Source organism: Antechinus flavipes, chromosome 2, assembly GCF_016432865.1.
Source record: "Antechinus flavipes isolate AdamAnt ecotype Samford, QLD, Australia chromosome 2, AdamAnt_v2, whole genome shotgun sequence".
Taxonomy (NCBI): Eukaryota; Metazoa; Chordata; class Mammalia; order Dasyuromorphia; family Dasyuridae; genus Antechinus; species Antechinus flavipes.
In genome coordinates, this window is record NC_067399.1 from 437,472,579 (window position 1) to 437,493,923 (window position 21,345).

Here is a 21,345-nt window from a genome sequence, read left to right on the forward strand (position 1 = left end):
TAGTGCCCATGGACTGAGAAAGGGCATCCCTCCCACCAGCGTCTCCCATAATCGAAATGTACTAATTGGAGAAGGGGGACAGGAGGGAAGGATGGAGCATGGGAAAAGGGATCAGCCAGGTCACCTTGTGGAGGGGTGAGAGGTTTTCCTTGCTTCTGGCACCAGCCAACAGGATGGATGTAAGGACTGCTGGGGTCACACCTGAAACACAAGGAGACCTCAATGTTCAGAGTGCAGCTCTCAGACTCTGGGCCTTCTTAAAATGAGCAGAGCTTCAGGGATCAAATAGCTTTGGTTTATTAATTTTTTAAAAATCTAATATTGAAAGTGTAAATAATAGAATTTTAAAAACTATTTCCAGATGATTATGGAAAAACTTAAATAGTATCATCTTATTTCAATAGAAATTATGTTTTAAATAATTTGTCTTAATCTCATGTTTTTTCAGACTAATTATCTGATTAATTAGAGAGTATTCCCTAAAATAACATAAGGTGACATTTAATTGTTTTTTTCTTCCAGTTAAAAATTTTGAATGATGCCCTCTATTTAAAATGTTGACCAATGGAGGAGGAAGCTTGGGTGGATTGGGAACCTAATCAATGAACTCTAGGTTAGCTTCTCCCAGCCCCCACATTCTTCTTCTTTCCATCTTTTCTTCTCTTGATTTTTAGCAGAATTTGTTCCTTCCCCTACTTATTCTTGCTCTGTTAAGGCCCCCAGAGCCATGAGACACTGTCCATTCTTGAGTGCCCCGGCCTGTTAGAAAAAAAATAGCAGTCACCTTTGAAAAATAAGGAGATGGGAACAAAGAAGGAATGGAGTGAAGGAGAGGAGAGAGAGACAAAGAGGAAGAGGTAGGCATGAAGGGATAGAAAGAAGTAATAAAGAAATAAAGAGACAAAGAATCTACAGTGGTCTGGCCTTAGAGCATCTAGTCACCTCCTAGAGCCCCAGAAATAAGGGGCAGAAAAAGGAGGCTCAATTCTATTTGGACCTGAGAGCGTCTCCTCATCAACAGTGAGCCAGAGTCCTGATAACCTTGTTTAGAACTGCAGGGGCTGGAGGTCATCACTCTGGTTAAAGGATCCTAGATTTAGGGGTGGAAGGGACTTTATTTTCTTGGATCATAGATTTAAAGTTGGAAGAGGTCTTAGAGTTTGTTTAGTTCATTTTAAAAGTGAAGCAACTGAAGTCCAAAAAGGACTTGTCCAAAGTCCACAGGAAGAGTTTGGTAGAGACAGCAGGATCTGAATCCAAGCCCTGCGATTCCTTCCACTTTACAGGGTGGTTATGTGAATGTTGGCCTGGAAGTCTTAGGCTGAGATAGCACCTCTTTCCCTTGTTCTGTCCCCCAACTCTCCCAGTTCTTGATCCCAAGATCACCACTCCCACCCCTGCCACTCCAGGACAGCTCCCACTACCAGTAATCATAGGTGTCGTCCCAGTTGTCAAAGTGCACCAGGAAGCGACCGTTCACCACGTCAGTGACACTGGCCACGCAGATGAGGGAGGGGTTCATGCGGTCCACAGCCTCCAGCTTCATGCCCACCTGGAAGCCCGTGGGCACTGAGCTCTGCAGGGTAACACGAGCCCCTCTGTCACAGACCAAACAGGGCTTCTGTCCCTGCTCAAAGCCACTGTCCCACCCTTGAATCCAGTGACAGAAGAAGAGGCAGTAACCCCAAGTCTTTTTTGGGAAGAGTGAGAAGGTGGGGAAAATAGGAGTAGTCTGGCACAAGCCCTTAATCTAACTATTTTTAAAAATTGAGGGCCTACTTACTATGTGCTGGGCACTCTCCTAGGCACTGAATACCTCAGTATTCAGCAAAAACAGTTCCTCCCCTCAAAGAGCCTACATTCTATTAGATTTCTCAACTCACTTTCAATCTTGTAAAGCTCCTTCAAAGGAGCTGGCCAGAGGGATTGAGAGGAATGACTGGCCATCACATAGCATTCATTAGGGGAAACTGAGGAAGGACACAGGAGAATGTCCTAGGGAATGGAACTAGAAATTTATGATTCCCTTCCCTTCCCAGAATAGAAGTACTTGGCCCCTACCCTTCCCTGACACCTACAGGTCCATTCCCTGGATCTGGACTAGGCAAGGGAGTCCCTGTCTAGCCTAGGGAGGAGAAATCATTCCCCTGATCCAATGGAAGGGCTCCTGGCTCATGAGTTTAGAGCGGAAGGCTCAAAGGCCACGTAGTCCAGCCCTTACATTTTAGAGATGAGAAAATGGAAGCCTAAGTAGGGTAAATAACTTTACAGTCACACAGGCTTGGGGATGACCAGAAGGAGAAGTAGGAGAGAGACTCTCTTCTAGCATGGCGGTGGGGAATGGGGCTTAGTTACTCACATTGCTATGGCTGGAAAAGAGGTGCTTGGGGGCAGCCTGGGCCTTGGTGCTCCGTAAGTAGTTGCTCCAGCTGAACTCTTCCTCCTTGTAACCTAGTCCCCTCAGGGGGAACAAACAGAGCAGGGTATGGAAGCTAGGGCATGGCTTGGTGCTTGGGGGACAGGGGAGCATGAAAGGGATGTGGGAGAGAAGTGGTGGCTACAGAAGGAGTGGAGGGATAGGGCAGACATATCTACTGGTCCGTCCTGTCTGGGGTGGGCCTCGGCCAAGCCTTACCTTTGGGGGGCTGTAGTCTGTGTCCAGTCTTCTCAAACCAGCCAGCGGGGTGGATATTGGGGGAATCAGCATTGAGCCAGAAGTCATGGCACTCGGAGTAGCCATCAAAGTGCAATCGCATTCGGTACCCACAAACCTAGGAAGAGGGGAGACACAAGAGCTCCAGGGAAAGAAAGTCTAGTATCAGATCAGGGGCCAACAGCTGAACCTTAACTTCTCTCCCTCTCCTTCCCAATTCATACACCTTTTCACCTCCAAGTTCTCCTTTCTGCTCATAAACATTTATTAAGCACCTACTTTGTGCCAGACTAGGTACAAGCTAGGTACAAAGACACAGGTATAGAGTTTAAATTATGGGGAAACGGGAACAAAAGCAACTTGGGGAACTTCATTCTGGCCTTCTATTTTTAAAGTCTCCTCTTCTTTGGCAGAATCATCTTCTCTCAGAATTATAGGGGAGACTCAACTTTAAATCTCTTCCTTGACCATTCTCCCCTAGTACCAGGTCAGCATCAGCAGCTTCCATGGGCCAAGGATATCCCCTCCTGGATGCCCATTTGGCACTTCAAGCTCAACATGTCCCCAAAATGAGCACAGCATATTTATCCCTTGCTAAAAACTTGGTCTTCTTCCTGATTCCTCCCTCCACCCCACATCACTATTCTCCTGAATAACCTTGGAACCCCAAAGCCATCACAGACTATTCTGAGGGGGGCACTGATGCTGGAATCATGGGGCCTGGCTTAAAATCTCACCTCAAATGCTTATTACCTCTATAATTTTAGATAAGTCACTAAAACTCCTTTTCTGCTTGGTCATCTGCTCCATCACTGGCCCTCACTTATTAATTTTTTACAGTCTTAAAACACATGCCCACTATGCATTAGACTGAGCTGGACTCAGAGGGTGTAAAGTCCCACAGGAATCAGACTCTGCCTTCAGAGAGCTTCCATTCTCAGCACAAATGCCACTTTTTACAAAAAGTCTTTCCCAGTCTTCTCCATTTCTGGAGGATCTTCACTTCCCAGATTAGATTTTGGGTAACTACATAACAGAAATTATTCTCTGCCTCATTTCTGATCTAATCATAATCACTGGATGGGCTTAAGTTAAAAAGTCCACGGTCCCCCACTGCATCTGGGGCCATCTCCTGTTGTTCTGGTCTATATCTGGCCACTGGACCCAGAGGCTCTGGAGGGGAAAGTGAGGCAGGGGACCTTGCACAATCCCCCCTCACTTAAATCCAATTTACTTGTATGTCATGGTCGTCTTTGAGAATGAAGGACAAACCACAGTGTATCTCCCATTTACACTACCTATCTCTTGGATGTGGTAGTTTATATTCTTTTGAGGGCAGAGAAAGTCTTTTGCTTCCTTTGTATTCCCAGCACCCAGGATAGTGCTTGGTGCCCAGGAGGCTTCCAATAAATGCCAGCTAATTGACATACTACAGGAGAGAAGCAAAACGAGCATACACTTATTAAGAAGGGAGCCTTAAAGAAAGGCTGAAGGTCTGGAGAGGAAAAAGGTAGACAATTCAAAAGCCTCTTCGTTTAGGGCCTTGGTTCCGAGATTATCTGTCTTCTCCATGAAGGAGAGAGACCTAGCTTCTGGGGTTCGGATAGTCCTGCCCGGCTGAAAAGCCCCTTTCCTCTGGGAGGCACTCCCCTGGGTCTGGCTCTCACTTCCTGACTACTTTTTGTCTGAGCCCTGCCCAGTCTGGTGATGGTAATGTCATTCAGAGCCCTTTAGGATCCAGCCCCATTCTATCCTTCCTGCTCCTGACTGTCCTACATAATCCCGAACTTGGAACAAACAGTTTATACAACTGTCCCCCAAACGCGCCCTTTGCATCTCAGCTTTGGATGTTTTGCCCCTGAGGATTATTTCCCCTTTATCTCTGTGCCTTTCCAAACGTTCTTCCTCAGGGAAGTCTTCCCAGAGAGGCTGGAGACCCAGAGGACCGCTTTCACCCTCTTACAAACCTGCAGCTGCCATGTACAGCTCCACTGTCCGGGGCCGGGCTCTGCTGAGGATCCAAAGGCTCCTCCAAGCCCCCTCGCCATGGGGTCACCGCACAGAACTCACCTCCACCACCGTGAGGATAAAGTACATGGATGGGTGCTGAGGGTCAATCCCTTCCAGCTTCATGCCCAGCTTGAAGCCGTTCTTGTTCTGAGGGAAAGCCTGGCACTGTAAGGGAACAAAGGAGGGCAGGCAAGCCCTGGTCCAGTGTGAGGGTCCTGGGCAGGTGGAAGGCGGGCTGAGGAGACCCTAGCTAAGCATCACTGGGGGAGGAGAGAAAAACGAGGCTTTCCCCCCACCAGGTTCATGAGCTGAGATTTCAGAGACGGGTCAGGGAGCGGGGCCCTACCTGGGGCCCCCCTTGCAGCCTCTCTACCCCAGCCGTGGATGTCGGACAGCGGGGCCCTGAGTTCTGGGGCACAGAGGCAAGGAGGAGCTCCCGCGGGGAAAGTCCAGGACTCACATCGTGGAAGAGGTCCAGCGGCGCGGCGATGGCCTTCTGCTCCTCCAGGTACGTGGCCCACGACCAGCCGTCCTTCTTCTCCTCCCCGGCTCCTGCAGGGACAGAACCCTTGCTCGCTGCGGCCTGACTCAGGCTGCTCGGGATGCCCTCCGAACGCTCCGTGGACTAGGAGGCGCGCGCCGGAGCCCGGGTGGGACCAGCAGGAAAGGGGAGGCAAGGGCTGCTGGGACACAGCCCTGTGACCTGAGGTAGGAAGGGCTGCCTCTGGAGTCCAAGACCTGGGGCCTCGTGGGCAAAGTGCAGGCGGGAGACCAGCTGAGCCAGAGCTCTTCCCTCCCTCCCTATCAGGCGGTTTCCCCAGACCGTTTAGATCCAGGACCCCCGGGCACTGGGAATTTCACTGGACAGCACTAGCGGGAGCACTCAGGTGTAAAGAAGGAAGAAAGGGATTAGGATCGAGCTAAAGAGAAGAGAATAGAGAAAGAAAGGCTGGGGGAGAAGTATCCTCCTCTTTTTAATTATCTACCATTTGTGAGACAAGTACTGGGGGTGGGGAAAAGGCAAAAACGGGCCCTCCTCTCAGTGTTCTGTGGTCTGTCCCTCATTCTCGAAGACATCAGGGAGGCGATGACCGGATTTCAGGGAGGGAGGGCTGTGCAAGGTCGCCAGTCTCATTTTCTTCTCCTGAGCCATCTGGGTCCAGTGGCCAGATGTGGATCAGGCCCTGGATGCCCTGGGAGACCTTGGCCTTTCTAAGTTAAGGTCTTTAACAGGTTTCAGTTGAAAATAAGCCAATGAAAAATTATCCCTGCATATGTTTTGAAAATAAAAAGCTTTAATAATAAAAAATAAAAAAAAATAAGACCAAGCTCTAGGTCTAAAGGGAAGACTATGCAAATAAGGAGGTACAAACAAGGAGCATTATGGATAAATTGGACATAATCAGTACTAGAGAACACTAAAGGATAGTGGAGGGAAAAGTATTGGACTTTCTCCGGGCCTCAGTTTCCCTAATAGTAAAATGATGGACCAGATGGCTTCATACTTAATATTCTACAATTATTTATGCATACATATTTATATAATACATACAATTATAAAGTCCTTCTGTCTCTTTTTTATATAGGCAGCTCTATCCTTACTGGGTGACTCCACAGGACCTCCCTGTAAGGCTGTAGTTCACTAGCTAGCACTATACAAAGTAAGGAATGAATCAGGGTTTCATTCTCTTTGAGCTTAGACAAGCTGGAGGCTTGAACAGCTTGAATCTCCCACTTCTAGGTCTTAGTTAAGAGCCTGAATGAGGACCTATCTGCAGAATCCCAAGATCCCACTCACACCCCTTCTCAGGGCACGGGCTCAAAAGTGTACCCCCTTATTTTCCTTACTAAAAACTAGATGTCTGCTATGAAAAAACTGGATTCTCCAGAATTCCATAACAACAAATAACACTGCAAAGAAGACATCTGTTTAATTGAAGCATTCTATTTTCACTTTTAGGGGGTTGTTTTTCCTTTGTTGTGTTTTTTCCCTTTTGTTCTGATTCTTCTTTCACAACATGACTAATGTGTAAATATGGTTAATATGACTATATGTGTATAACGTAAAAAAATTGTCTGTTTAACAAAATTAATTCCACATCTTTGCTATGAGATGACTCAGAGACCCAATTCTCTATTGTATCATCCAACAATGAACTTTCTCTATGTCAGTGATTCTCCAATTTTTTGGTCTCAATACTTTTATACTTCTAAAATCTATTGAGGAGTCTAAAGAACTTTTGTTTTACATGGGTTATATATCTATTTATATTTACCATATTAGAAATTAAAGCTGATAAATTATTAAACTATTAATCATTAAAAATAATAAAAATAAACTCATTCATTGCTTGTGAATATAATTAATATTTTACAATGATAAATAACTTTTTTCAAAATAAAAAGAAATTAGTGAGATGAGTGGCACTGTTTTATACATTTTTGCAAATTTCCTTAATATCTGGGGTTTCTCCTATCTGCTTCTGCATTTAATTAGTCAGTTGTGATATATTACTTTGGCTATAAAGAAAATAGACTTATGCAGTTATGTAATTGGAAAAGAGAAGAATATTTTTGTGGGTACATATCTTAGTATTATTATAAAAATAGTTCTGGATCCTCATGGATCCTCTGAAAGGGCATTCACAGGCTCAGTGTTTTGCAACCATGCTTTGAGAACTGCTGCCCTAGTTCACTGCAAATGTTGAGATGCAGAGAACTCTTTACAATTCTTTTGACCTGCCATTAAGTGAACTTCACCCTTCAATTCCTTCTAACCATACTGAACTCTTAAATAAAGACTATCTAAACTCAAGAGCTCACCTATCAAAACCAAAAAAGAACAAATACCCTGCTGGGGGAAAAAAGAGGATAGAGGGGTTTGTGTGGGAGTTGGGGAATCCAGGTACTAACACAGGCCTTTCTTATTGGATTCTGAGCCCTGGGGTGCTGAGGTCACTTATTTAATCTGCATTTTCATTTCATTTAATGAAATTTCATCAGAAACTATGAAATGGCAGGTACCATCAGACATAGTCAATATGAGAATATATATTACAAAGGTTTTTCTTACTCTTTTCAATGGAGGGGGAAGGCAGTGGACAGACAGAAGCAGACTGGGGGTGGAGATGGGGGGAAAAGGACCTGGGAGTTTTAGTAGACTACAAATTAATTACAAATCAATGAAATTGTCTAACATGACAGTCTAAAACACCAATGCTGTTCTAGGAAGCATTAATACAATAATGTCATGTCTAAAAAAGAAAAAAGAAAGATAACTGCTCTAAAACATTAAAGGAATTAGAAAATAAGATTTAGTATATTAGGTGGATCTTCTATATATGATTGTTGGGAAGAAATAGATATGGATAGCATAGAATAAGAGAGTCAGGAATAATTATAATCTGCAGTGATAAATTTGTTTTTAAAGTTTGGTCTAAGAAAATTATATAAGAGATTTTGTGGAATTCACAAAGGGTCAGGGGTAAAATGATTCTTGAAGATCTTCTAGTCCAAACTTTTCATTTTACAAATGCAAGAGCCAAAGGACTAGCATTTACATAGCACTTGAAGGTCTGCAAAGCACTTTACAAATGTCATCTCATTTTGTCCTCACAACAATCTTGGAAGGAAGGTGCTGTATCCATTGTACCACCTACCTACATGTTATTATAACATGCTGCCCACCTACTGATAGAGTTGATGGGCTCAGAGTATAGAATGAAACTTTTTTTGTTGGATATGGTCATTGCAGAAATTTGTTTTGTTTGACTATGTTTGTAATAGGGTTTTTTTTCCCTCAATTGAGGGAGAGGAGAGGAGCAAGGAGAGAGGTATATTTTTGCTGTTTGAAAAAAATCACAAATTTAGAAGCGAAGTCCAGAGAGGAGAGAAAATCCAATGGGGATTGAGTTAGTTTTAGTCTTTCTATATACCAGTAACTGGTTGGATGATCTTGCTCAAGTTCATATGATATTCAAGTTCTTTTCCTGCTATCCCTTGTTGAGGTTATGAAGTTAAGTAATTTCCTTCCTCTGACCATATTACTGACAGTACAGGGTATAACAGGAATTACTGATTTTAAAAAATTTCTTTTTATTCCTCTTAACAAGTTTCATTTAACTGAAAGCCTATCTTCTATTAATATTAACCTCACTTGACCAAAATCTGTCCAGTGGGATATGAAAATTTACTTTAAGCCATAAACACTCTTTAGATAAGAAGCCAGAGAAAAAATTGCAGCGGTGCCAGACTCCTTGGTAAAATGTAAATCTTCCTCCTCAACTAGACTATTTGTGAAACCTCTAAATGTAGTTTAATTTGTAACCTGATTTCGTTTACCTATAGATTTTGTTTGATAAAGTTTGTTTCCTTAGGGAATGCATGAAATTATGTATATGTTTGCTAAATTTGTTCAATTTTTTTTTTTTGACATTAAAGGAAGTATGCTGTCTTATCTTGAATTTTTATGGCCTAAGAGGAATGTACAAGATTGCAGTAGGTAAAAGAATTATTTCTGCCCCGGTGTAATTTTGTTTATAAGAGAGTTTGTTAGAATACTAATGAACATTTGGATTTTCTCTGAAGCCTGAACTTTTGGTTGAGCATAATAATAAAACTTAGGTTTTCACCTCCACAATTTCTGCATTATGGTAAATGTATTTGTAGCAGTTACCTACCACATGAATTCAGAGAAGAAATATTTCTCTCAAAGTTTACAGCAGTATGGGAATATCTGGTAGATATCATTACTATTATCATATTGAAATATTTCAAAAGTTCTTAATTCTGTTTATAACAACCTCTCTGTGTAGATCAGAGTTTTCAGTTCAATTCTCAATCTCTCTGTTTTATTTCCAATTTGCATATATACTCAATAAACTCAGGAATTTCTTCATTTTCACATAGAATGGGAGGTAATATGGAGAGTTAATTGAAAGTTAGTGAGTACATAGATTTAAAAAGTTTGGGAAATCCCTGACCTAGTCGCTGATTGATTTTTAAGAATTACTCTGGGTGGGAAGTTCACTGTTCTTTTGCTAGCCAGCTAGAGACTCTGTTTGTGAGTTTGTAGTTTCTAAGGTGACAGACCCACTGTCCCTCACCAGGTCCATACCTGAAGCTGTGTCAACTTGGCAAGCCCTGTGAGAACCTCTGATAAGCCAGGCTGGTCTTCAAGTGTCCCCTCCACACCATGATGAACTACTCCAGAAAGAAGGTAGTGGAGGCTGAGGGTATTTGCAAGCAGAAGAGTAATTCTGTTGCTTGCTGGGACACAGAACACGGAGTTGGTCCTATTCCTTCAGATACACATAGACTACTGATTGGCAGAGGGCAGGGGAAGGCACTTTCTTACCTTTAGTGCAATATTTCAAGAATGGCAGCTCATATAGAATCAAAAGACGGACTTTAAATATACAAAGCCTTCTCCATGTGGCCAAGTGGGAAGAGTTACTATAGCCCCCCAAAACTAAACCTGTCCTTTGAAGCTACAAGCTAAGAGCTGGCAGAACCCTCCGTCTACTGCATCAGGGGCTGCAGAAGTCAGACTTTGGTTGAAGGTCACTTTGTGGCAGTAGAGAAGCCAGCTGAAGACTGGCAGGTGGCCACAGAGAGCCACAGCAGCTCAGCAGGAGGGGAGGATCCCAATGGACATTAATGGTTCTGCAGCATGGAACTTATGAGCTGCTGAGGTCACATATATTTGCTGGCTACTTGTTTCCTATTATATGCCCCTTTTCTCTTTGCCCCGGGTTTCTGATAGTATATATTCCCTACCTACATTCCCAGAGCAGTGATAGGAAAACTTCTGGTACTATCTTCTCCCATTTGAATGAAAGACATTGAATTTTATTTGTCATTTATTTTGCTTTGTTGTTTAACTAAAATTTTTAAAATATCATTTATTTTGCTTTGTTGTTTAATTACATTTTAAAAAATATCTTAAAATTCATCTTACGGCTAGAATGGGGGCTCATGAATTATAGATTTCATAGTGCTTAGCACAGTGCCTGGAACATAGTAGGCTGTTAATAAATGTTTACTGATTGATTGGCTAATTGATTGATTCACTATAGGATAACCCACAAGATGCCTCAAACCTCAAGTAGTTTTCTGGAGGCATACAAGTTGGTGAGCATACTCAGATGCTTGTTGCGGTTGTTCAGTCGTTTCAGTTGGCCTGACTCTTCAAGAACCCATTTGTTGCTTCTTGGCAGGGATACTGGAGTAGTTTGCCTTTTCCTTCTCTGGATCATTTTCCAGATGAGGGAACTGAGGCAATCAGAGTTAAGTGACTTCCCAGGCTCACACAGATAGGAAGTGGATTTGAGTTCAGGAAGATGAATATTTCTGACTTCAGGTCTGGCACTCTATCCACTGTGCCATCTAGCTGCCCTGCCAGGTGATGAGATGCTACCGTTAAATATATTCATTTGGTACCCTCATCCTCCTCCCCCAACACACACACACACACACACACACACACACGGTAACAAACAGTGCTGTTGAATGTCTAACTGACATGGCTAGTGCTCAAGCCTAGACCAAGTTTTCTTCCCCCCGAGGAGCAATGTCCATTGACCTGGTCTCCTGTAGATTCCTCTCCAGCCCCAAGTTGATCTACGAATATAGCCCCTTTTCTCTAATAAAAGTAGTGGGTCACCTTAACTAGTGACAAACAAGGTCCCTTGAAATTCAGGAGTCAGCCTGCTTGTGGGGGAGAAGGGAGCAGTCCACCTAGGCTAGCTCTGGATCAAAGGCTGCACACAAACCCAGCAAACAGCTGGACCTCGGCAGACGCCTTCCATGTCCTCCTTGGGCTTCATGTGCTGAGGTAGCCTCCATTAGTGTGTGGAGAGGGAGGTTCTGAGTTTGACTTATTTACTACCTGTGGGATTTTGGGTCACAGTTTCTTCATCTATAAAATGAGAAGATTGGACTCGGTGGAATCTCAGGTCCCTTCTAACGCTTCCATCTAAGATGCTATGGTTCTGCGCTCTCTCTGCTTTGCTGCTTTTCCTGACCTGTCAGACCAGCCTCAGCCGTGTTTAGCTAAATCTGGTTATCTGAAGAACATACACTTCCCAAGATCCCCGGACCTCTCCCCGGCTTGCTTCCTGGGAAGGATAGGGAAAACGAGATATAAGACAGATGGCCCAACCTTTTGGTCACAATCTTGAGCTCTAAGACCCAAACCACCAGATCTCCACTGAGCAAAGCCATCCCTGCCCCATTTTGCATTTAAAATACTTAGTCAAGCATATTTCCTCCAGTACTGGTAGCCTCCTTGCCACACTGCTTCATCAGGGTTTCTTTCTCCTTTCCCTTCCATTTCCTGTTCTGTTCATCTCCCTTTCTTCCTTCTCTATATCAGCCATGGTATTGGATTCATGGATTCATGAACAAGTAACTTAATTCCCAAGCCTAGGAATAATTTAAGGCTGGAGATCCCTGAAGGGCTGAATAAGACCATGAGGTGGGGGTGGCTTTGCTCAGTGGGCATCCCTTACTCTAAAAAGTTAGAACTGCCATTATAAATGTGGAAATACATTTAGAAGAATTGCACATGTTTAACCATATTATATTACTTGTTATTAGCAGAGGGGGAGAAGAGAAGGAAAGAGAAAAATCTGGAATACAAGGTTTTGCAAAGGTGAATGCTGAAAACTATCTTTGCAGGTATTTTAAAAAATAAAAAGCTATTATTACAAAAAAAAAAGACTAGAACTTAAAAAAAAGAAGAAATCTAGTACTTCTGTGACTCTGGGCCAGCCTGAAGCAGTAGAAAGATAATTGAATGCAGAGAAAGAGGACCCTAGCTTCAAAGACTGAAGGATTGTTGCTTTTTCTAGTCTTCTCTAGGCCTCTGCTGCTCATGATGGGGTTGCACTAAATGAAGATCAACTGAATTAACCTTTCCACTGGAAACAGCACCAAATTTGAAGCTAGAGAAACTGGTTCAAATCCATTCTCAGACATTTTCTATTGATATGATCTTGAACAAGTAACTTAATTTTGTTGGACCTCAGTTTCCTTATCTGTAAAACAAGAAGAATTAGAATGGGTGACAGAAGGTCTCTCCCAGTTCTAAATCTGTGATCTTCTCAAATCAAAGGCTCTTTCACATCCAAGAGAAGCAGACAGCACCCTGGGAAGTAGCAGTGTTTTTGTAGATGAAGAACCCAATGATTTCTATTAAAGCTGTTGTCCCAATTGCTCCTTCATGGAACACCCCAAAGAAGCAGCTCTGTTCTTGGTCCTGCTATAAGCATCCTGGTTCTTCCAGCCCTTGTGTTCTCAAAGGTCAACAAAGAATCTCAGAGATGTTCGTGATCTTAGGGTCATTGTCAAGGAGCATTAGTATCTGCCACAATGACTTCAGGACCTGCCAAGGAGCTCATATTAGAAAAAGGAGAATCTACTAGGAAGCCCTTAGTGCCTATTAGAAAAGCACTAGCTTGCCCTTACTGGGTCTGTATCTCAAGGAAATCATAAAGGAAGGAAAAAGACCCACATGCGCAGAAATGTTTGTAGCAGCTCTTTTTGTGGCGAAAAAGAATTGGAAAAGGAGTAAATGCCCATCAGCTGGGGAATGGCTGAACAAGTGGTACATGAAATGGAATGTTACTGTTCTATAAAAAAATGATGAACAAACTGATTATAGAAAGACCTGGAAAGATTTACATGAACTAATGTTGAACAAATTAAGTAGAATCAAGAATACATTGTATACAATAACAGCAAAAATGTGCAATGATAACTATGAAAGGCTTGGTTCTTCTCAGTGGTTCAGTGATCCGAAGTCATCCCGACAGACTTTGGATCTGCATCCAGAAAAAGAACTAAAAAAGCTGAATGTAAATCAACACTTGCTATGGTCACTTTTTAAAAAAATCTCTCCCATGGTTTTCCCTTTTGCTCTGATTTTCTCTCTCAACATGATTCATAAAGCACTATGTATTAAAAATAAATAAATTTAATACAATAAAAAAGAAAAGCACTAGTTTGGGCTGATTTTAGAAAAAACATGCATAGACTTGTATGAAATAATGAAGAGTGACATGACCATTCTAGGAGGACATTGTATACAGTAACAGCAATATTGTTCTAAGAACAATTTTGAATGAATAATTCTTTCAACCCAAATCAATTATAAAGGACCAATGAAAGAAGATGTTATCTACTTCCAGAGAAAGAACTGATAAATATAAGTATGTAAAATGGTTTCACACACACACACACACACACACACACACACACTTTTTGAGTCTAATGATAGCTTTCTCTAGGGTAGGATGAGGAAGGGAAAAAAAAAGTACAGACCAGAGAATAAAAGAAAACTTAGAATACTGTCTAGAGGATGATTCTGGGAAGATGGCAGATTAAATCAGAAAATTCCATACTCTCCAGATTTCCTCTACAAACAAGATAAAATAATACCTTGGAATGAACACAGAGTGAAAAAAATAAAAAAAGAATTGGGCAGAACAGTGGTCATCTTGGGACAAGTGGAGAAGATCTGAGGAAAGATCCCCAGGATGGAGTTTGGCCTGGATGTGAAACAGTAAGTACTGAGTCTTGGGGGTAGCTCAATTGCAAGATAGCCCCTGTTTCAGCTACAGGCATTTTCACCTTCCAGTGTGGGGAATCTGACAGATTGAGGGAAAGGGATGCCAGATCCAGCCATGTGGCCGAGACTGGACACTGGGTGAGAAGGACCAGCACTGCCTGGTAAGTGCAGAAGCAGTGGGATGGGTCAAAAATTAACAGTAAGAAGAACCTGAGGCAAGAGGCTCTGTCCCCCACACCCAGGACTAAGGTGCTTATAATAACAAAAGCATAAATTTAAGAAGAAAAAGCAGGCAAGAGAGAAAGAACCCAACTCAACCAGTTACTCTGGAAATAGGAAAGAACAGGGTGTGTCTCAGGGGATACTGAAGTAAACAAACAAACAAAAAAAGCCTCTTCTACCCCAAAGAGTAATGTCAAAGGGTCAGCTGCCTAAAAAAACTTATTGAAGAACTCAAAAAAGGCTTTAAAAATCAAATGAGAGAGACTGAAGAAAAGTTTAAAAAAGTAAGAACAAGCCAAGAAAAACAAGAACATTCAACCAACTGGAAAAGGAGATTCAGAATCTTAAGGAAGAAAACAACTCCTTGAAAATTAGGGCAAGGAGAAGCCATTGATGTTTAAGAATCCAAAAAATTATAAAACAAGACATAAAGTGGGGGAAAAAAATAGAAGATAATGTGAAACATCTCACAAGAAAAACAACTGATTTGGAGAACAGACCAAGAAGAGAAAATATAAAAATCTGACTAACTGAAAGTTATTCAGATCAGAAAAAGAATCTTGATAAAATCATATAAGAAATAATTAAAGAAAATTGTCCTGAAGTATTAGAACAAGAGGGGAAAGTAGAAATAGAAAAAAAAAAGTCCACTGATCACCACCCAAAAGAAATCCAAGGAGGAAAACCTGTAGGAATATCATAGCTAAATTCCCAAACTCTCAGGTTAAGGAGAAAATATTTTGAGTAATAAGAAAAAACAATTCAAATACAGGAGAGTCACAATTAGAATTATACAAGACCTGGCAGCGTCTACAGTAAAAGACCATAGATCTTGGAATACCATATATTGAGGAGCAAAAAAACTGGAGTTCTGACCAAAACTATATTTAGCAAAGTTAAGCATAATGCTGAACAATGACAAAAAAAAAGGATATTCAATAAATTGCTGGACTTTCAGGATTTTGTTGCAAAAAGACCTGAACTTAATAAAATTTGACATATAAGATTGCAGAGAAATATGAGGTAAACATCAAAGACTAATTACAAAGGACTCAATAAGGACAAACTATTTACTTTTTATAGTGGAAATATAAATCATTTGTTTAAAATTGTCATTATTAACTGGAGAGTTTGAAAAAAAAGACTGGGGTAGAGCTGAGTATGATGTGATTCTAAGTAGCAAAACCATGTAGATAAAGATAAAAAGAGTGGTTTTAATTATACAAATGAGGTGTGAGAAGAAGAACTGATACAGAGGAATTTGATGGGAAGGAAAGCTAGTCGTTCTGGAATCTTACTCATTAGGAATGGGTTTAAGAGAGAACAATACATGTATATCTAGAAAGATATAAAAACCTTATAAATTGAGGAAAAAAACAAGAAGGCAAGGGGGAAGAGTGAGAGGAGATAAGATAAGGGACAAATTTTTAGAAGGGAAGATATGTTAAGTAATCAGACAAGGTATGGGTAGAAGTAAAGTAGAAGAATCAAGAAGTTTAGGAATAAGGTGAAGAAAGTAAACAAGTAGATTAATGTGTGAATTAGATAAATTTACCCATAAATGAAAACAGATAGCAGATTAAAAATTTGAACTCATTTCAGGAAATATTATACAAATAAGATATGCACACAAACATAAAATAAAGATCAGAAGTAGAATTTATCATATAAAAAAAAAAGCAGGGTTTTTTTTTTTTTTGAAAATCATGATTTCAAGCAAATTTAAAGCTAAAATAGGTTTAATCAAAAGAGAAAAATTAGAAGGTATCCTGTATGTCAGCTACATTAATCAATATTGTTACATAATATGTCAGCTACATTAATCAATATTGTTTTAGACTATTTAAAATAACTAGAGAGTGTAGGTTGGAATATTGCTGTGGTACAGGAAATCATAAATTGGCGGTAGATTTAGAAAAATATGGAAAGACTTGGACTTATGAAGGAAGATGTTATCCATCTTCAGAGAATTAGGACAAGTGGAAATAAGCATATTACAGTTTTACATTCATGCTTTTGAATGTATATGTGTGTATGTCTATGATTATAGATATCTCTATATTTGCAAGTATATATGTGTATGTATATATATTTATATAATCTTCATGATTAATTGTAACCTTCTTGGGATGAGGGAAAAAGAAAGGGGAAAAATAAAATAAAAAGCATACAGCAGAAATCAAAAGAAAACCTACAAGGAAGCAAAGAAAAAACAGCTCTGAACACAATATGTAATATATATTATATAAACTTTCTTGAAATGGAAATAGCTTTATATTTTTGAATCCTCACTTATGTTCTGTTTTACATGTGACAATTTTTTCCTTTTCTTATTTTATATTTATGTTAAAAATAATTTTTTAAAAAATAAAAATATAAAATCCAAAAAAGATATAAAATTTATTACATAGTCTTCCAAAAAAAAAGCAAACTGTGAAATGGAAATTCATGGTTTTATATGAATCTCTTTTTAAGTTGTGCTGTGCTCATAGAAATGTTCTTTGTTTTTTCTCTTTTTGTATTTAATTCAAAATGAATTTTTTTAAAAACTAATTTTTTTTTTAAAAGAATAGAATTGGCTTTAGCCTGACTTTTTTCTTCATCAGACAATCCTTCAGTCAATCAATGAATATTTTTAAAGTGTCTGTTATGTGCCTAGCACCGTGCTAAGTGCTGGAGAAAGCAAGAAATCTTTCAGTAGTTCAGCAAGGGAGGGGAATCCTCCACAGTAACCTAAGAACCCAGAGTAGGATTTCAAGGATCCCAGAAGTTCAGCCTGGAATGTGAATAGGTTTGCGTCAAAGCACTGTATTGGCCCAGGGCATTAAGAAGCTTCAATTGAGTCATGCCTTGTTAATTCAACATAAACTTCTAGAGAGTGGAGTGTGTTCTTAATAATAACTATAATATTTAGCATTTTTACAGCACTTTACGGTTTGCAAAGAGCTTTACACATGGCATTTGGTCCTCACATATGTGGGGTAGGTCTCATAAGTCAGCCAAAAGGAATTTGGACAGGGTAGCTCTGCAATCTACTTGCCTAAATCTAATATCCCAAATACTTGTAGGGAAGTACAGCTTTAACAAAAAGACTTTATCTCACTGCTATTAAGGGAGGAGCCATTATTAACCAGTATCTCTCATAAGTCAAGTATGTGAGGGACAGAGTCCAGAAAGCAGCCAAAACATAGCAGCATGGAGTCATGGAGATCTGGGTGCAAATGCCTCTGATGCATATGGGCTCTGTGGCTTTGAACGAATCCCCTCACCTGTTTCCTGACAGCTCTCTAAGGATCTAAGTTACAAATCTGCTTTGATAGAGGGAATTTTCTGCCCTAATAAAATCACAAGCATAGTCTTAAAAATTATAATAATGATAATAGCAACTCATAATTTGATGGCATTTTAAAGTTTCCAAAGCACTTTCTTCATAACAACTTTGTGAGTTGAGATTGCGAATATTATCATTTCTTTTTTAGAAAAGAATTTTTGAGAATTGTTTAGGGATTTGCCCAGTTATACAACTAGAAGAAGCAGTGAAATATATATCTCCCTATATACACATATTTGTCATCCCATTAGAATTTAAACTCCTTGTAATTAGGGATTGTTTCACTTCTTTACTTGTTTATTTTTTCTTAATTTAGAATTTAATTTCTTTATTTTTTATAGACTGTCTCCCTCTCTCACTCAGGCTGAAAATTCAGGGATGACTCATGAGTCTGATTCTACTATTAATGGACACAGGCATTTTGACTTGCTCCATTTCTGACCTGGCCCAACTGCCTGCCCCTCCTTGGGCAATCTCCACTCGGAAGGTCTAACCACATGAATGTCTGACACTCAGCAGAGCCCACTGCAGTTTGGAACCGCTGAGTTCCAGAGAGCCACCAGTTTCAGTCTCCTCTGCAATGGTAGGAAGTGCAAAAGTGCAGCACCCACCACCATTCTTGGTGCTTGTATGCCTGACATGTAACAGGTACTTCATAAATGCCTGCTGACTGATTGGTTAATTAAGCCCAGCTCTTCTCTCCAGTGCCCTTTCCACCACACTGCTCAAAGTAAAGAAAGTTTTAGAGCAAGATATGGTAATACCATGGACTAAGGATGCACCTGATGGCAAAACGCCACGTAGAATGCTCAGTCAGTGAATGATAAACAGGGGAGACGCTCAGGGATAAAGCAAGGTAGACATTGGTAAAAGCAGGCAGAGGAATCTGTAGGACTGTAAACTCTGACCAGAATGGGTGGGTATGGAAATTCTGAGTAATCCTTTGATTTAATCATTTTCTTTGGAAGACAAAAAGGCCCAATAAATAAGGGGGAAGGGAAGAAAGGAGTAGAGAAAAGGAAGAAAGATTAAAAATCCTTGAACAAAATTAGACAGATACTTGAATTGCTGAAGGTTAATTAACTCTGGGAAAGGTCACAGACTGGCTTTGGAATCTCTTCAGCCTTAAGCCTTCGCAATTTGGTAGTTTCCCATTTAATAAGACCACAGCTCCTCCCACCCCATGTCCTAATGCTGAGATCTGAAAGATCAGGGAAAAGACAATGAGACCAGAGCTTGGGAAAATTCCAAGAGCCCAGAGATGTGACAACTGCTGGCAATATCTTATAATGGGAATTTCTTATTTTTTTATTTCCTATCATTAATTTTTATATCCAGTATTCAGGGCCATTCCTCTTGCAACTTTTTGCTAAAAGATTTGCTAAAAGACTGTCTTCTGTTAATATTAACTTCATCTGATCAAGACCTGACTTTTGGAATAATAACATTAAGGGAAGACATCTGACATTCCTGAGATAAACCAAATGAGAGAAAGAAGGGAATACAGTTTAAAACCTCCCCCAAATATTTTATTGGGGAAGAATTTCCCTGATGTCAAATCTTTGAGACATATGAAATCTTTTTCTCTCAATTAAGTCACATAACTTCTTCACAATGTGGCTTTACACTTTTGTAAGTGTAGGATTTTTCAAATAGTGTTTAATCTGTAACCTGACTCAGTTTACCTACAGAATTTACTCAATTAGGTTTGTTTCCTTAGGGAATTTTATGAGATTATGACTGCTTAATTAAATTTGTTCAACTTTCATGGCATTGAAGGAAGCATGGGATTATGAATCAGTTTTTTTGTTTACCTAGAGGTAAAGTGGAGAACAAAGGGAAGTAGATCTGGGATCCAAAGGACAAAAATGACTTTATCCTAAAAAGGGGGACATTATGGGTAGTGAGCAAGGCTCATAAGGAACAGAAAGATCATGTCAGCACTGAGAAGTCACCAAAGCTAGAATAATAATAATAGCTAACATTTAAATAGTACTTAAAGGTTTGCAAAGCATTTCACCCATACTATCTGATTTGATCCTCATAACAAATCTGTGAGGCAGGTGCTATTATTATCCCCATTTTATGAGAAGAGGACATTGTAGCTGAAAAAAGTGTGCCTTATGTTATATAGCAAATTATAGGATTTAGATTCAGGTCTTCCTGCAGCTCCCACACTATATCCACTATGCTACCTAGCAGTCCAAGGGAGAAATAGGTACTCAGAATACAGATTCATAGGATCTCAGAATTAGAATGTGTCTCAAAAGGTCATTCTAATACAGATCAGGGTGGGGAGGGGGGCGGAAATCTTTCTACAACATCCTAGACATGGCCATCTAGCCTCTATTTGAAGACTTTCCTTCATAGTGGAGTCACTACCCATTGAGACTGTTCATTCCACTTGGGCTAGTTCCAATAATTAGGAAGCTTTTTGTTCTATGCATTTGAAATTTCTCTCTTTTGAAAACTTCTACCAAATGACCCAAGTTTTTCCCTTAAACAGAACAACTCAAATCTTTCTTCCACATTAATAACCCTTCACAAACTTGAAGACAGATAATACATATCCTATAAGTCTCTTCCAGGTGATATATCTTTAATTCTTTCAATTAGCCTTCATAAGATATGATCTCTAGTCCCCTTATATCTTTGCCTTCCTCTAGATTAGAGAATTGCATGCTATAGCCCAAAGAAAAAATCTCATCAGCCACTGTGGAGGCCCACAAGTTAAACATTGTTTTTATATTTATATTTTAAAATTAAGTTTTATTGATTTTTAACATGTAAATTTATATATTGTATGTGTGTAAAATTATATATTGAAGAGATGTACAAAAACACATAGGCATATCTAAATCAAATTGTGTACCTTCTTGAGGGGGAACAGGAAGGAGAAAAAGAATATGGAATTCAAAATTTAAATGAATTTAAATATTTTTGTTTATATGTAGCTGAGAAGAAAAATAAAATTAAAATTAAAAAGAAAACAAAACAAAAAATATAGGTAGCCATCCAATATGTAGTTTGCAGACTCCTATCTAGATATAGTCCAGTTTTTTCTCATTCCAAAATGTTTAACATTCAGAGATGAATACAGTACTCCTAATGTAACTGACTCAGGGCAGAGAAGAGCAAGACTAAGCCCTCCCTCTTCTTGGAGACTTTATCCTACCAATGCAGCTTAAGATCCCATTAGCTTTGTTGAAGCAAGGTCTCCATAATGAGTTTGCAGGCTACTTAAACTCCAGATCTTTTACACACAAGCTACTGTCTGGTTTGTGCTTATGTGGTTGATTTTTTGAATTCAAGTGTAGGTCTTTGATGTATTAAATTTCACAGGGATAAATTCAGATTTGGCCCATAGTTCTTTCTAGCCTCTCAAGACATTTTTTTTTTTTGATCCTGCTATTCAATCTGAGAAGCATGCCATTTGTCCAAAATTTATCCTATTCAAATCTCATCCAAATCATTGATAAAACTGGGACAGCAAGTACACAAAAACTGATCTCTGAGATACTTCACTAGAAATTCCCCTATAAATATTAACATTTAATC

General features: G+C 39.9%; 1 protein-coding gene across 5 annotated transcripts in view; it reads right to left on the reverse strand.

The window, feature by feature from the left end:
* L3MBTL1 (L3MBTL histone methyl-lysine binding protein 1) overlaps window positions 1–21,345 on the reverse strand; it is a 71,463-nt gene that overhangs the window by 27,166 nt on the left and 22,952 nt on the right. For all 5 annotated transcript variants that reach the window (XR_007950814.1, XM_051979100.1, XM_051979099.1 and 2 more), the window contains exons 8-13: window positions 5,124–5,215; window positions 4,724–4,828; window positions 2,636–2,771; window positions 2,360–2,451; window positions 1,425–1,576; window positions 125–201 (exon numbers count right to left, since the gene is read on the reverse strand). Coding sequence is in view for 4 of the 5 variants with exons in the window: in XM_051979100.1 (XP_051835060.1) it covers window positions 125–201; window positions 1,425–1,576; window positions 2,360–2,451; window positions 2,636–2,771; window positions 4,724–4,828; window positions 5,124–5,215 (654 nt within the window). In the remaining variant the exon portion in view is untranslated. The remainder of the gene's footprint in view (window positions 1–124; window positions 202–1,424; window positions 1,577–2,359; window positions 2,452–2,635; window positions 2,772–4,723; window positions 4,829–5,123; window positions 5,216–21,345) is intronic.